Raw genomic sequence first — 15654 nt, 5'->3', positions numbered from 1 at the left:
GTTCAGCTTGGCATCCCTGAGAGAATGTATGTGACAGCCTGAAGGATTAACTTGGCAAAATAAGTATTTATCCTCACCTTATGGATTTGTTTTGTTTCATCTGCAAGGTAAAGAAGCAAAACATATCCATAAGGTAATGGAAGCTGTATGTGGGGAAGATTACCTATTATAGAAGACTGAAAAATTGGAAAAGATCAATTTTTCAGTCTGGGAGAAGATTCTGGTATATATGATGGCTTCCTTCGATTGGTAAATGTGCATATCATTCAGTATGCATGGAAACCCAAGAGAAGGAAGACCATCTCAGCTACATACCCTACCATTACCTAAAGTGTAATAGCTAGTCACTGAAGTACAATGTAGAACTAAAAAGTTTATAGCAAATGAAGTGAACAATAGCCATGGGTCTGTTCACCATAATGCACGAGTTCCTATATAAGTCAAAGGGGACAGCACAGTGGGTTCCGACATAGTTGACACCACCTCTAAAGCTCCATAGGAGAGAGTTTTTGTACAATTGTTGGAATTTTTTTTAAAGGAGAATGGTGATAATTTTTTTGATCAAATTATGATAATGGTTGAACACTGAGTACATTACTATGACCTAGTAACAAAATACAGTCGGACCTCTATATAACAAAATCGATCGTTCCCTTGAAAAAATTCATTATAAAGAAATATAATGAATGACCTTTTAAACAATGAAAATTACTGTAAATTCAGAAATATAGTAAAATATGGGAAATAAATCAGAAATAAGTGGGAATGAATAAAATTTCTAACATTTTAAAGAATTTATTATGTATACATATTAACAAATGACTACTTGCATGTTGTGTAAAATATATTAGTATACTTTCAAGAATTATGTCGTAAAATATTTGGTTATTTTTTGTTGTACACCGGATTCTACTGTAAACCGTTCATAAAAATGTTCGAATTTGTTTAACCTTTAACCACTCAGATATATTTTCTGTTACATTTTCTTCCCACTGAAGGCCTTGATGCAAAGTTTCAAATGCTGCCAACATTTCTTGTTTGGAATGTTTAATATTGCCCTCATTTTCAACCAACTCATCACTAGGACATCATTATCAACTCCTAAAAATTAATCAAGAACAATTTCTCTACTGATCAAACCTCGCTTGGAACTCTTCCCAAGATTGCTCATTGTCTTCTAGTAGTTCAACCCTCTCATCTCAGTTTATTAGCATTTTAGCAAAACCTACTTTTGCGAAACAATTCTTAATCGCTGTTTCTGTGACATCTTGACTCCTCACTTTTGCCAACTCTGATATGCACATCCACAAATCTATAACAGAATCTATAGGCTGGTTGGTTTCTATTCTCAGTATAATTTTTTTTTTTTCCAGCATGAGCCTTCGGTAGTGCATTTTCAAATTCTTGATAATGCCTTGGTCCATTTGCCGCTATAACATGTATGAGGCCCTTCTCCCTTACCGTTCACCTGTGACAATATTAAAAAAGGATTTTTTAAGATGGAGAGAGGCTCCTTGAAACGCGAAGCCCTAAGCTATAGCTTGTTTAGCTTATATGTAAATACGGCACTGGCAGCAGTTAAGACGAGTTATTCAGAAGGAAGTAAACAAGCTTCATACTTGTATGTTTTGAAATTACCCAGTGAGGGTGGGCAGGGCAGTTGTCAACAATCAACACGATTTTTCTGCTTTCTTTCGTCATCTATCTAAATTTAAAATCCACTGCTCAAAAATTTCGCTTGTCATTTAAGAATTTTTGTTTTAGCTTAGTGACTCTAATGACTTTATTCCTTTGAAACATTGAGGTTGTTTACTTTTGTCTATTACCAAAAGCTTCAGTTTTTCATTACCAGCCATATTTGCAACCAAGAGTGTAATTCTATCCTTACTATTTTTACCATCTACATATTTATTATCTTTAAAAGTCAGTGTCTTGTTCGGCAAACATTTAAAAAATAGACCTATTTCATCAACGTTGAATATGTCTTTAGACTTTTAGTCCTCTAATTTTTTCAAAACTGTTTCTTTCCAATGGGTACAGTCTTCTTTGATTGCAACTCCACTTTCATCAGAATTAACTTGTTCGAGTAAGCCATGACGCTCTTTAAATTTGTCTAGCCAACCAGAACTGGCTTGGAATGTTTTGTGCCCCACAAAAAGATGCATACTCCATAGCCTTTTCTTTTATTAATAGCCTTGATATCGGCATGTTTTGGTCTCGAATCAACTTCATCCACTTAAAAATTGCTCAATCTATATCTTCCCAAAGGCATAATTTTGCACGCTTCTGACCGGGTCCCGTTTCCTCAAACAGTTTGAAATTCGAAACAGTTTTTCAGAATGGTTACCACACTACTGGCAGGAATATCAAATTTTAAAGCAATTTCTTTTTCTTTTTTTAATGCTCCAATCAAGGATTTCCTCTTGCACGCTGTAAGGTTACTTGCAAGCAGTTAAAACAAAGCTGAAATTAGAGACCACTTGTAGCTACTATGTAAACAGAGACAGGTGAAATTTAGTGAAAGTGTGGATGATTTATTTCTTCGAAACAACATGAATTTACGAGTTAAAGGAAAATCACTCTTTCCCAATTCTCTAATAGGATGCTTACGGCAGAAAATAGGTGGATCAGAGCCAATGCCCGCATCAGGAATATGTCTTAATCTTTGCCAATGGCTGCGAACAGCTGACCAGCAGGACTTCTCGGTATAGTAGTGTATAAGTTGTATAGGTTTTACTTTTTAGCCATTGCTGACCCACTGCTGGGCAAAGGCTTCTCCCAGAACCTTCCATCTTTTTCTATCCTGCGCTGTGGTTAGCCAGTTTCCTCTTACAGGCCCCATTAAATTGTAAAATGTTTTAGCTCTTAATTTGTGGAATTAACACTTTTAGCTATTAAAAGCTAAAGGTAGATTAATGCTTAATCCTTTTAGCTCTTAATTCGTGCTTTCTACAGCATCAGCTTTATTGCCCAAAGGCCAGAGGTGCGAACAGTGCATACCCACGTATCTCGAAATCAGTTCGTTATACGAAAACTACTTTCAATGTAATGACCAAGGGGAAATCAAAAAAGTTCGCTATATGGAAGTTCATTAAAGAGAGGTCTGACTGTAGTTAACAAACAATGGAAACATTCATCTTCATCAACCCCAGAAAAACCAAGGTTAAACTGTCTGCCAATAAGGTCATGCTGTCAGTCTTCTAGAATTCTAAAAGTATCATTGCTACAGATTACTTCCCAAAGGGCAACAGAATCACTGGGGAGTACTATACAAACTTCTTGGGAAAGTTGAGAGAGAGAGAGAGAGAGAGAGAGAGAGAGAGAGAGAGAGAGAGAGAGAGAGAGAGAGAGAGAGAGAGAGAGAGAGAGGCTATCAAGTTGAGGAGACATGGAAAGCTACCCACCGAAAGGTGGGCACCCCACAACTGACAACATTCTTGCTCACAAGGCTGCTCTTATTGTGGACATTACAATCAGCGTGGCTTTGAAAATCTGAAACACCCATCTTATTCTTCCAGTCAGACTTCAGACTTCTTCCTTTTCTCTAAAATGAAGAAACCACCATTATGGGTCAACGGATTTCAGCCTAATGAGGTAATTAATGAAGCAGAAGCTGGTTTTCTGCTCAAACTGAGGAATTCTGTTCAAAAGGCCTGAAAGAGCTTATCCACAGATGGGAAAAATGTGTAGCTACATACAGAAGGATAAAATTGCTAGCCAAGTTTCAAATCTAACTCCAAAATTTCTATGTGAGAGTAAAAATTTATTGACTATCGATCACAAAGTTGTTTTATCCAAACTATTTTTTTCTTTTGAATTACTGACCTCCAATCTCTCCTTTCGTAACTATAAATTAGCAGAGCACATTATCTTCGTACAGTTTCACACATATAATGAACTTTAACAAACTTCCATATAGCGAATTTTTCTGTGTAGTGAACTTTATTGATTTCCCCTCAGTCATTACATTGAAAATAGTTTCCGTATAATGAAGAAAATTTCCATACAACAAACTGATCGAGAGACCCAGGTACACATTGCTCACACCTCTGGGCTTTAGGCAATAGAGCTGATGCTGTAGAAAGCACGAATTAAGAGCTAAAAGGATTAAGAATTAATCCCTTTGGCCTTTAAGAGTTAAAGGGATTAATTCCACGAAATGAGATCTACATATTTTACAATTCAGTGGTGTCTGTAAAACCATGCAGGATGAAACTGCCCAACCACGGCATGGGACAAAAAAAGATGGAAGGTTTTGGGAGAGGCCTTTGCCCAGTAGTGGGTCAGTAATGGCTAAAAAGAGGTAGTAAAACCTATACATCCTATACACTACTGTACTTTCAATTACTATCTATGTCCACAGCCATTGGCAAAAATTAAGGCATATTCCCGACGCAGACATTGGGTGTGATCAACTTGTTTTCTACTGTAAGCATCCTATTAGAGAATTAGGAGAGAGTGAGTTTTCCTTTATCCCAGAAATTCATCTGTCGTTTCATAGAAATTAGTCATCTACACTTACACTAAATTTCATCTGTCTCTATTTATATGGTAGGTACAAGTGGTTCCTAATTTGTTTTGTTTTAGCTGCTTGCACAGCAACTAAAGCAACCATTCTGAAAAACTGTTTGAGGAAACAGGACCCAGTCAGTCAGAAGTGTGTGAAATTATGCCTGAAGGTGTAGATGAATCAATTTTTAAGTGGATGAAGTTGATTTGAGACCAAAACGTGCCGATATTGGAGCCATTAATAAAAGAAAAGGCTATGGAATACGCATCTTTTCTGGGGCATAAAATATTCCAAGCCAGTTATGGTTTGCTGGACAAATTAAGAGTGCCATGGCTTACTCGAAAAAGCTATTTCTGATGAAAGTGCAGTTGCGATTGAGAAGACTATTCCCATTGGAAAGAAACAGTTTTAAAAAAAATACTTTGAACAATGGATTTTAAATTTCGATAGAAAGATGACGAAAGAAAACAGAAAAATTGCATTGATTATCAATGCAATTTTTATTTTCGAAACTTACAAGTGTGAAGCTTGTTTTCTTCCCTCAGTATACCTCATCTAAACTGCAGCCAACGGGCCAAGGATTTGGAAATGCCTACCAAAGGTGCATACTGAAAAAAATTATACTGAGAATAGAAACCACCAACCTATAGATTTGTGGTTGTGCATATCAGAGTTGGCCAAAGTGTGGAGTCAAGACGTGAAGGAAACAAGATTAAGAATTGTTTCGCAAAAGCAGGTTTTGCTAAAACGCTAATAACCGGCAATGAGTTGGATGAAAATGAGGGCAATAGCAATATTAAACCTTCCAAACAAGAAATGTTGGTAGCATTTGAAACTTTGTGTTGAGGCCTTCAATAGGAAGAAAATGTAACAGAAAATATATTTGAGCATTTAAACAAATGCGAATATTTTTATGAACGGTGTATAGTAGAATCCAGTGTAAAACAAAAAAAATATATTTTATGACATAATTCTTAAAAGTATACTAATATATTGTGCACATCATGTAAGTAGTCATTTCTTGATATGTATGTATAAATAAATTAATTGTTTTAAAATGTTAGAAAATTTATTCATTCCCACTTATTTCTGATTTATTTCCCATCCTTTACTATATTTCTGAATTTATAGTATTATGTACTATATAAGTTATGTACATTCATTTATACAATTTCAAGTATCATTAAAATGCATTCAAAATTTGTGCATAATCCTATTTGTTTCATGAAAAAACATACCTATTCAAAATTTGTTCTCTCAGTTTCTTGTCTTGAAGTGCACCATTCACATTTCTGCGGGCACCAGGTTTATGACTTTGGGTTGGTATCACAGGACTTATAAGTTGCTCTCCACTTTCCTGTCGTTGTAATATCAATTGGACAGCTTTCTGACAATCTCCGCCTGATATTGTAAGACAATGTTGCACTTCAATGGAACAAATGTGGGGAAACATTTCCATCAATATTTCAAACTGTTCTTGTAATTCTATATCTTCTTTCTTTTAGCATGAAAGAAAACATATTCAAAAGAATTTATTCTTGGCATAAGCAAAGCAAATTTACATAATTTTGTGCATATGCATACATACACAATTACTAAAATCACAATTTATATTTCAGTGTTATTGTTATAACACTGAAATATAAATTGTGTCAGTCCTCGTATAACACGTGTTTACACTACACGAATTCGATCATACATGATTTATAAATAGGGGAACGATATCTTATATAACACGAACCGAATTCGCTTATGCACGATTCGCCTTTGTGTTTACAAGAAATGGCAGTCAAACAATTTTTACAAGAAATGGCAGAATCACCCCAACCGAACGCAACACAACAGGAATGAAGAGAAGATTCTCAAAATGTATTTATGTTTTTTATATCAGTAAAGGGAAGAACACACTTCACCATAATAACGTAAAAAACCCACACAATTCCAGCTATCGGTATAATCGCAAATGCAATTAGATCGAATTTACTACAGGTTTATAACAGATTCCACTAGCAGAAATGCAACTGGAAATTGTGTTTATTGTTTTATGGTAGTAAACCCCAGAAATGTGCTTTAGTAAAATGTGAGGTGTTAATAGTGTATCTCTGCCTTTATGGTGTTGTTTATTCAGTTGCTACATGCACGCAGCTTTGTTTATGTGTATCAGGCGTGCCTCCTCGTTTTGTAATTGTGCTTTATTCCCTAAAAATTAGTAAAATACTTAAATGGTGTGAAAAGGAGGCATCCTGGTGAAGACACCGCAGATTCAGAAAGAAAAAGAAAAGCAATATCGATAAACAGAGGCGAACTGGGTCAATAATTCTTACCCGGGAAAATTTATAGTGGCCTCATACTAGCGTTTATGGCCAAAATCACTCCGGCCCACCGGGGTTTCTCCGGTAGGGTTTATGGCCAGTCCGCCTCTGTCGATAGAGTAAAAATATGAAATTGTGAAACGCTTTGAGCGAAATGAAAGACCATGTGATATTGCATGTGCTACAGACCTAAATGAGGCAACGCCGAGAATTACAAAGAATGCAGAGAAAATAAAAACAACTTTGATAGCAGGAACAACTCAAAGTGTAATTAAAATCCATTAGATTAAGACACAAAGAATTGGAAGAGATGGAACGGCTGTCATCTGTTTCGATAGAAAAATCAAACAAAAAACAAGTTTGCTTACGATAGAAGCAAAAGCATTAGCAATATTTTATTCGTAATAGTCGTAATAAAATAAGTATTTTATTCGTAAAAAATACGTATATTTTATTATTTATTATATTATAATAAAATATAATAATAATAATAAATATTATAAAATATTATAATATTATTTTTTTATTACGTATTTTAATCGTAATAAAATACTTACGTATTTTATTACGATTATTTATTGTGTTTGGTAATGTTTTGGTTACCAATGTGTGTTCAATCTTGGGTGGTCGGCACCTAACCCTATTTTTCCCATAGGGCCTGTTGTTTTTATTGCACGATTTTGCATCGCACGAGAGTTTCTAGGAACACAACTATCGTGCTATACGAGGACTGACTGTACTTATTAATGAATTTTGATTTTGATATAAATCAGTTAACCGAGGGTTACATTTAACAGCCAGCAGACTTTCAATCATCAGCTGCAACTAAACATATGCAAAGCGGAACAAAACTTAGGTATTCAAGAGCCACCTCAATATGCCACCTCTATTTTTTTAAAAAATAACATTACTGAAGGATTATTCCACTATCCTTTAAAATAAAATGCCTGTGCCTATGTTGAGTATGAATTTGAGTCACTGAAGAAATGAGTGTTTGCCCTAGAAACAAATATAACTGGGAGCTTGTCAGGAACTCAAGTATCTTGTGACCTGTCAATTATGCACTCCTGATTCAGATCCCAATAAGAATAGTCACATGCATACCACAGGTGATTCAGTTTTATTAGGAGACCATTGTCAGGGAATTGGGTAAAAATTTTTTTTTTTTTAACAAGATAGGTGAATCAGAACCCGGACGTGTTGGCCATGATGTTACCAACAGATTGTCAGATTTTAAGGGGGGGGGGGGGGGGGTAAAGAGAGCACTGTTATTTACGTGGGGACTATGATATTAAACAAATATGGCATACTGACCAAGGTCAGAATGTGTATGCATCTGCAATTCTGCACAAAATAGGAAGGATTATATGCCGAATGGATTAACTGTAGACCTGAGAGTCTGCACAGCTCTGGGGGGAGGGGTTTAATCAGCACGGTCAGCACTTGTAGGTAGAAGGGATTTATTTTGTACAGATGATGTTCATTTGAACAAAGGAAATGCAAGAATTTTTGCCAGTATCATTAAGGATACCGCAAGGGTTCAGGGAAACTGCTAGTTTAGGGGGAAGAAGGGTAAAATAGATCAGAATTTATCTGATGATATGTGCCAAAGTAATGGTTGCACTCACCTCAATAATTCTTGTTTATTTGTTGCCACAACAAATGACGTTGGCAAGATATTCTGAGGGTAGTAACATTTCAAATGAGCAGATGAGAAAGATAGGAAAACGAGCGTAAATAACTTTAAGGGGTGTAGTGTGTTAGAGTAGTACACTGTACAAGAATACTTAGTCTTAACTGTGTCTACAGTAATGTCAGGAATGTTGTCAATAAAATGGCCGAATCTGAAATCCGGGTTAGGACAACTAACGCTGACATAACTGAACTAACAGGAATGTAGTACCACACAGAAATTGGGGGATAACAAGTTCCACTATAGTATGAATAATGTATTTAGGAAAGATAGGAAGGGGTGGTGACATTATGCTGCTATCAAAAGCAGATTGAGCACGAAAAGAGCTTTTGCTGAGTCTGAAGTTATGTCTGCCAGCAGAGAATCTGTGGTCTGAGTGCTGGAACCAAAGATATAACGAGAGTGGGTGTAATCTACAGACCAGAAGATTGTGAAGAGTATAAAGAGTGTCTTTACATGCAAATGGAATGGGCAAGCAAGTGCAAATGTCATTATGGGTCTCTTTAATCTGCCCCAGATTGATTGAAATAAGTGGGAGGGAACCTCAACCTTGGGGAAATTTTTTTTTTTAATAAACTAGATGATTATTATTTGTATCAGCATGTCAGAGATAATACAAGAGGTGAGAATATTCTAGACATCACCATTAACTCACGAATTAGATGACATCATAGCACTTAAAATACAGGAACCATTGGCAGATAATGATCACGCAGTCATCAATTGGAAGATAAAGAAAGATGATGCAGTATTTAAAGGTAAAGGCATGCCTTTTAATTTCAGAAGAGCAAATTTGACAGTTTAGAGTGCTATATAGCATCTGTTAATTGGGTGGATTGCAGAGTTGAGGATGAATACACGTGCCTTTCAATCAAAAATCTCAGAAGCCATGAACGCATTCATAAATTTAAGAAACTATTGGAGGAGGAGGATGCTGAAATGGATGAACACAAACCTGACAGGTCAAATAGAGCAGAAAAAAAGATATGGATCAGTTACAGAGTGATGAAAATACTGAAGTCTACAAAAGCTAAAAGTTGATTTGTAATAGTACCATGGATTAAGGTGAGAGAGGCATAGGCTGTGCATGAGAAAGCACTGGCTAAGGGTTTAAAGAATGAGGACAAGGAATTTTTTATGTAAACCCCAAAAATGAGAGGTATTAAAACCTACAGTACTTAGTACCATGCTTGGGTTGGAGGTTGAGAAGACGAAAGATATTTGTTGACATTGACTTGAACTTCTGTGGATTGTAATTTTCAGGAAATACATATGAAGGAAGGTTGTTCCAGAAAACGGCAGTTGAATGAATAAACGAGGAAGATGAAAAGTTGGTTCTGTGAGTTTGAAGTTGGACAGTAAATGGATGTTGGCTGGTGGCGGCACATGTTCGGACTGTTTTGAAAGAGAGAGTGGGAATTATAGAAGCCAATTCGGAAGAACAGTGCTCATGGAATTATCTGTAGAAGAGGCATGCAGCAGAAACAGCACGTCTATGAGACAGCGAGTGAAGAGAGTCTCTGTTAGAGATGAATCATTAATTAACCTAACTGCCCTCTTCTGAATGGAATCAAGAGAGGTTTTGGGGGCACCACCCCAGATGTGGGAACAATATTCCATGGCAGGGTGGATTTGCGATTTATACAGAGTGAACAGCTGTTTGGAAGAAAAGTAACACCGAGAGTGAAAGAGAAAACCAAGTTTTTTAGATGCAGAGGAAGCAATATTTGTAATGTGCTTGTGCCAAGAGAGCTTAGAAGTCAGGGTAATCCCCAAAAGAGATATATCATTTTGCTTAGAAATCAGAGTGTCACTAAAGATAAGCATAGGAGCAGAAGAATGCTTTTTGCGAGATATAAGACAAGACTGAGTTTTAGAATGGTTGAAATCAAATAAGTTGTCTTTGCCCTACTGGAGAATTACCTGGAGATCGGCATTTAAGGAATTGGTAGCTGATATTCCAGAAGTTGAAGCTGATTGAGCAGGGCAATTTCTCAAAATGGAAAATGGAATGAAATGTGCTATCATTGGCAGAACTACGGATAGGATTTCCAGTCAATGGAAGAATGTCATTAATATACAAGAGGAAAAGAGTGGGGGAAAGGGAGACACCGGCATTAGTGGAGAAGTTAGATGACAGAGAGCCATCTACCATCACCTTTGAACTATCAGAGATAAAACTGGATAACCAATTACTAAAAACAGCTGGCAAACCATAAGATGGAAGAAGCTTGTTTGGAAAACCTTTATGCCAAACACGATCGAAAGCCTTTGAGATGTCAAGAGCAACTACTTGTGTTTCACCGAAACTTTCCATTGAATTAGTCCATAAATGGGTAACATAAGCCAGAATATCACCTATGGATCGACATTGACGGAATCCATACTGGTGATCATTGATCAGACGGAAGGTTTCTAGGTAGTTTAAGAGTTGGCGGTTAATTGATTTCTCCATTACTTTATAAGAGTAGAAGTAATTGCAATGGTACAATAATTGGATGGGAGGGATTTGTCACCCTTTTTAGAACTGGCTGGATAAGAGCAAATTTCCAAGCAGAAGGAAAAACACCTTTCGAATAAGGAAGTGAAAAAAGGTGGCAAAGAATACGAGTAAGTTCAGGAGCACAGGTTTTGAGAACAAGTGGAGAAATACCATTGGGAGCTGGAGCTTTCTTAGCATCAAGATTCGTCAAAATCCTTCCGACATTATTTTGACGGAAGACCACAGGAGGCATTGAATGGAGCGTGTTGGGAATGGTGGGAGGTGTTTTACCAAGATCATTAATACATGAGTTGGAATAAAAATGGGATGTTAGCAGGTCAGCTTTAACCTTGGCTGAAGTGACAACTGAACCATCTGGTTTGTACAGGGGGGGGGAGGAGAGATGGGCAAACGTTGTGGCCAATAGCTTTGGCAAGAGACCAGAATGCTCGGCTAATATTAGGGGAAGAAGCAAGTTTTCTACTCTTAGCCTGTGCCTGTTATAACTCTAGTTTGGACTGATTAATAACTGCTTTACAATTGTTGCAAGCTTTGGTGTAGGCAGAAAACGAAACTGAAGAATTAGAAACAAGCCAATCATGATATGCAACATTCTTCTCTTGAACAGCCTTAGCACATTTATTGGAAAACCAAGGTTTATATAAAGGACAAGATTTTAAAGTGGAGTGTGGGATAAAGGATTCCATTCCTGCAAGAATAATTTCACTGATGCAATCTGAGCAAAAGTTGACATCAGAAGTTTTGAAACAGTAATCCAACCAAGCAAAAGAAGAAAAGAAATCTCGCAGGTCATCCCATTTTGCATTCTTGTAATGCCAAACAACAAAAGGGTGGGATTAGTCATGAGACAAAGGCTCCATTGGAGAAGAGACAATCACCAAGTTGTGATCTGAAGTGCCTAAAGGACCTCTCACTTCGACCGTGTACTTAGACGGGTTGTTTGTGAGAAAAAGATCAAGCGCGTTGGCTGTATGATTAGGATTGTCTGGTATTCTTGAAGGTAAATGAACAATCTGTGCAAGGTCATTAGTAATTGCAAAAGCCTCAGCATCTCGACTGGCTGGGTTGGTGTGACTAGAAAATGGGAGCCAGCTGGAGTTGTGAAACATTAAAATCACCAAGGAAAATTACCTCACTGTTAGGAAAGTTGGACTGGAGAAAGTCAAGTTGCAAAGAGAGGAAGTCAAAGAGCTCCAAGTGATTAGTGGAGTTGGGAGAACAGTAGAGACAACAGATGAATTTGACACAATGAGGTAGAGAGATTTTAAGTCAGAGAAGATCAAAGAGAGGAGATTCCAAATCGGCAAGTCTCTGACATGGACTATCAGAACGGACATATGCACAAGTACCACCTTTGAGACGAAAGGAATCATACAGCGAATAATTTGGGCATCTGATATGAGCAGTAGTTGAATCAACCGATAACTGAGATTCTGTCAGAAAAAGTACATGGGATTTGGCAGACTGCAAGTGGAAATGGACATCGTTGAGATTACAATTGTGACCACGTATATTTGTGAAATGAATTAGGAAGTCCTTGGGAGGTTTAGATCTTTTCACAGATAAGCTTGCTCTATTAGTTTAACAATTCATGGTGTATTCAATAGTAAGAAAAAGTGGCTGGGACATGCTGTATGAAGTAATAAAATTTTTGGATATGGCATACACATGGTAAGAATATACCCAGATCCTTGACATAATGTGGCCTCGACAATGCTCCCCGTAAACACACTACTCAGACTCGATCCAGTCACTATCTGGCAGAGTACAGGTAGCAAGATACATTAGCTGATCCAGATATACACTAGCTGATCGAGAGCTACCAATAGGTTCGGTCTGGTGTAACTAACTAGTGGCCAGCCTGCGGACACCGTTTTAGAGCTGTATCCTCGAAATGTAATGAATATTGGATCTCATTATGATGTTCATCATAAGCTCAAAAGTCATCAATCACACTGCATGATGGAAGAGATAGGGAAGGGTTGACCGGAACTCAGCTCTAGAGACTAAACATGGGTTCCACCACTTCAAGCCTCCAATAAGCAAAGTGGTGGTATTGCAATGGTTGATGAGAGTCAGCTACCACCTAGTATTCATTTGTTCATTTATGTGAATACAAGGAAGAAAAAAGCAAATCAGATTGGAATCTTGTGCACTGGCTGTGGGGGGGTGTTTCAGACAACCCAGCTTATGTTGCAGAGGAACTGAACACGTACTTTGCATTTGCTTTACTGAAGAAAGACCTGCCATGCTGAGAAGAGGCTGTGCAAGTGAGGCTAAGTGATATGAAATAAGTGATTTTGAAATTACAGATGACTGTTTCCAACAAAAACCTTTGGGCATATTAGTATTAGTTGAGGCATATAGCATCAGCCAAAAAAAAAAAAAAAAAACTCCATCCATTTCACTAATCTGTTCACTCCAAATGTTTGTCTAGTTCAGCCTTAAATTTATTTAAGCTATCAACTTCCACAACAACAGATGGAAGTCTGTTCAAGCAATCAACTACCCACTGGCTAAAGGCAAACTTCCACACATCAATTCTACAAATGTCTTTCCTCAATTTGAATCTATTTCCCCTCAGGTTCTTAACTTGAGCAAGCAGAAGTATCCCATCAGCACTGAGCCTGCTTAAACCATTCAAGGCCTTATACACCTTAGTCAAATCACCTTGCAGGTGTCTATTCTCCAGATGCTGCAACTTGCAGAACTTAAGCCTCTTTTGTTAAGTTGGTAAGAGCACTCCTTTGATCTTCTCACCAATCTTGTTGTCTTTCTCTGTACTCATTCCAGCAACTTTACATCTCTCCTAAAATGTACGAAGTACTCTAGGTGTGGCCTGATCATTGCCTTATACAAGGGGATAATCACCTCCTTGTTTCTGCTAGCAAAATTCCTATATATCATTGATAAAACTCCATGGCCTGCTCTGGCAACCCATCTGCACTGCTCAGAGAACTTCACATCTGACTGCACAATTACCCCAGGTCTTTTTCACTTTCCACTTTCCTGAGTGTAGTACCACACAGTTGGTATGTTTCTCTTCGGTTATTGCTACCCATATGCAGTACTTGCATTTGTCAATGTTAAACTTCAGTTGCCACTTCTCAGCCCATTTTCCCAACTTATCTAGATCCAGTTGGAGTAGCATACTCATTAACAACCCTGCCAATCTTTGTATCATCTGCAAACTTGGACATTAAGCCCAATATACCTTCATAGATATTATTGATAAATACACAAAACAACAATGGGCCTAGCACTGAATCCACGGGTGACTCCACTAATATAACATTAGTCCGTGTAGGGCAGTGTCCATTTATTACAACTATCTGCCGTCTACCACTCCTTTATCCATTGCAGCAAACTTGCCCTTAATGCCAAACTGCTCCAATTTGTAAAGCAGTCTTCCATGTGCAACAGGATCACGCTTTCCTGAAATCCAAGTATATGATATCAAAATTATAATTTGAATCCAGTTCCTGTGTGACTACACCGTAGTATCCAATCAAACTGGTTAGACAAAACTTCCCCCTTAACAAACCCATTCTGTGTCCAAACGTTTACTACAGTCTTTGTCTAGGTAATCCTGCATTGCTTCTTTAACCAGTGACACCATTACTTTCCCCGAACAGAAGTTTAAAGTAACAGATCTAATTATTTACGTCGCCCTTTGAATCCCCTTTACAAATTGAGATACATTTGCCATGGGGCCTCCCCCAAATCTAAGGATGCTCTCATAATTATAGCTAAGGGTTTGCTAACTTCCCTTGCTGCCTCATTCAATAACTGGATAGAGTTCATCCACCCCAGGTGCCTTTTTTATGTTTAAATTCAACTATTTCTTCTCCACTTTGCTCTCCATTATTACAAAATCATTTAGCTCCCTGTTATTGTTTAGCAAACTTCTGTCGTCCCCTTCCTTATAGAATTCCTGATGTGTGAACGTAAATGCAAATACTCAATCAGTTTTTCTATATCTGAGCAGGATCACCAACACAAACCATCACCATCAAGCAGACCAATCTGATTCATCCCCTTCCTTCTAGAGTTTACATAAATAAAGAAGTCTTTGTTTTTCTTTGCATCCTTTGCTAGGATTTCTCGTAATCAGCCTTCGGTCGCCTTAACTGCTCTGTGACTTGATTACAGACTAGCTTATATCTGCCATAGGCTTCTGTGTCACCTGAAAATTCATATGCATCCCACACATTTTTCTTCTCTGCCACGAGCCTCATCAGTTCATCTGGCATCCATTTAGGTCTAAATCTTGAACAGTATTTCTTAGTTGGTATGAAAAGCTTAGTGGCTTCCAACATTAGTTCCTTGAAGGCTTCCCATTTAGATTTTGCTGTTTTAAACATCATCAGTTGATCCCACCGTATAGAATTTAAAAACTGTCTAAGACCACAGTAGTCATCTTTAGGAAAACAAAAACCTTTCCCTTTACCCTTGATGGTAGTTACATCTTTAAGTAAATCCCACATCAGTACACTGTGATCAATGTCAGATAGTGGTTCCTTTATCTGCAAATTCTTAATGCATGAATAATCACTGCTGATAATCAAATCAAGGACATTACTCCCTCTGGTTGCCCCTCGAAGATGTTGCTGTAGAAAACAATGCTCGAATAAAT

The 15654-nt window shown here is 37.5% G+C and overlaps 1 protein-coding gene across 4 annotated transcripts in view; it reads right to left on the bottom strand.

The window, feature by feature from the left end:
• Positions 1–15654, bottom strand: part of LOC150074949 (CUE domain-containing protein 2-A) — a 197361-nt gene that overhangs the window by 46500 nt on the left and 135207 nt on the right. For all 4 annotated transcript variants that reach the window (XM_090388333.1, XM_090388332.1, XM_090388331.1 and 1 more), the window contains one exon: positions 5749–6008. In XM_090388333.1, the coding sequence (XP_090244459.1) occupies positions 5749–6008 (260 nt within the window). The remainder of the gene's footprint in view (positions 1–5748; positions 6009–15654) is intronic.

Source organism: Mastigoproctus giganteus, chromosome 14 (genome assembly GCF_048544385.1).
Source record: "Mastigoproctus giganteus isolate SK-2022 chromosome 14, ASM4854438v1, whole genome shotgun sequence".
In the NCBI taxonomy this organism is placed as follows: domain Eukaryota; kingdom Metazoa; phylum Arthropoda; class Arachnida; order Uropygi; family Thelyphonidae; genus Mastigoproctus; species Mastigoproctus giganteus.
The sequence above is the reverse complement of the archived record's forward strand: the minus strand, read 5'-3'. Positions and strand labels throughout refer to the sequence as shown.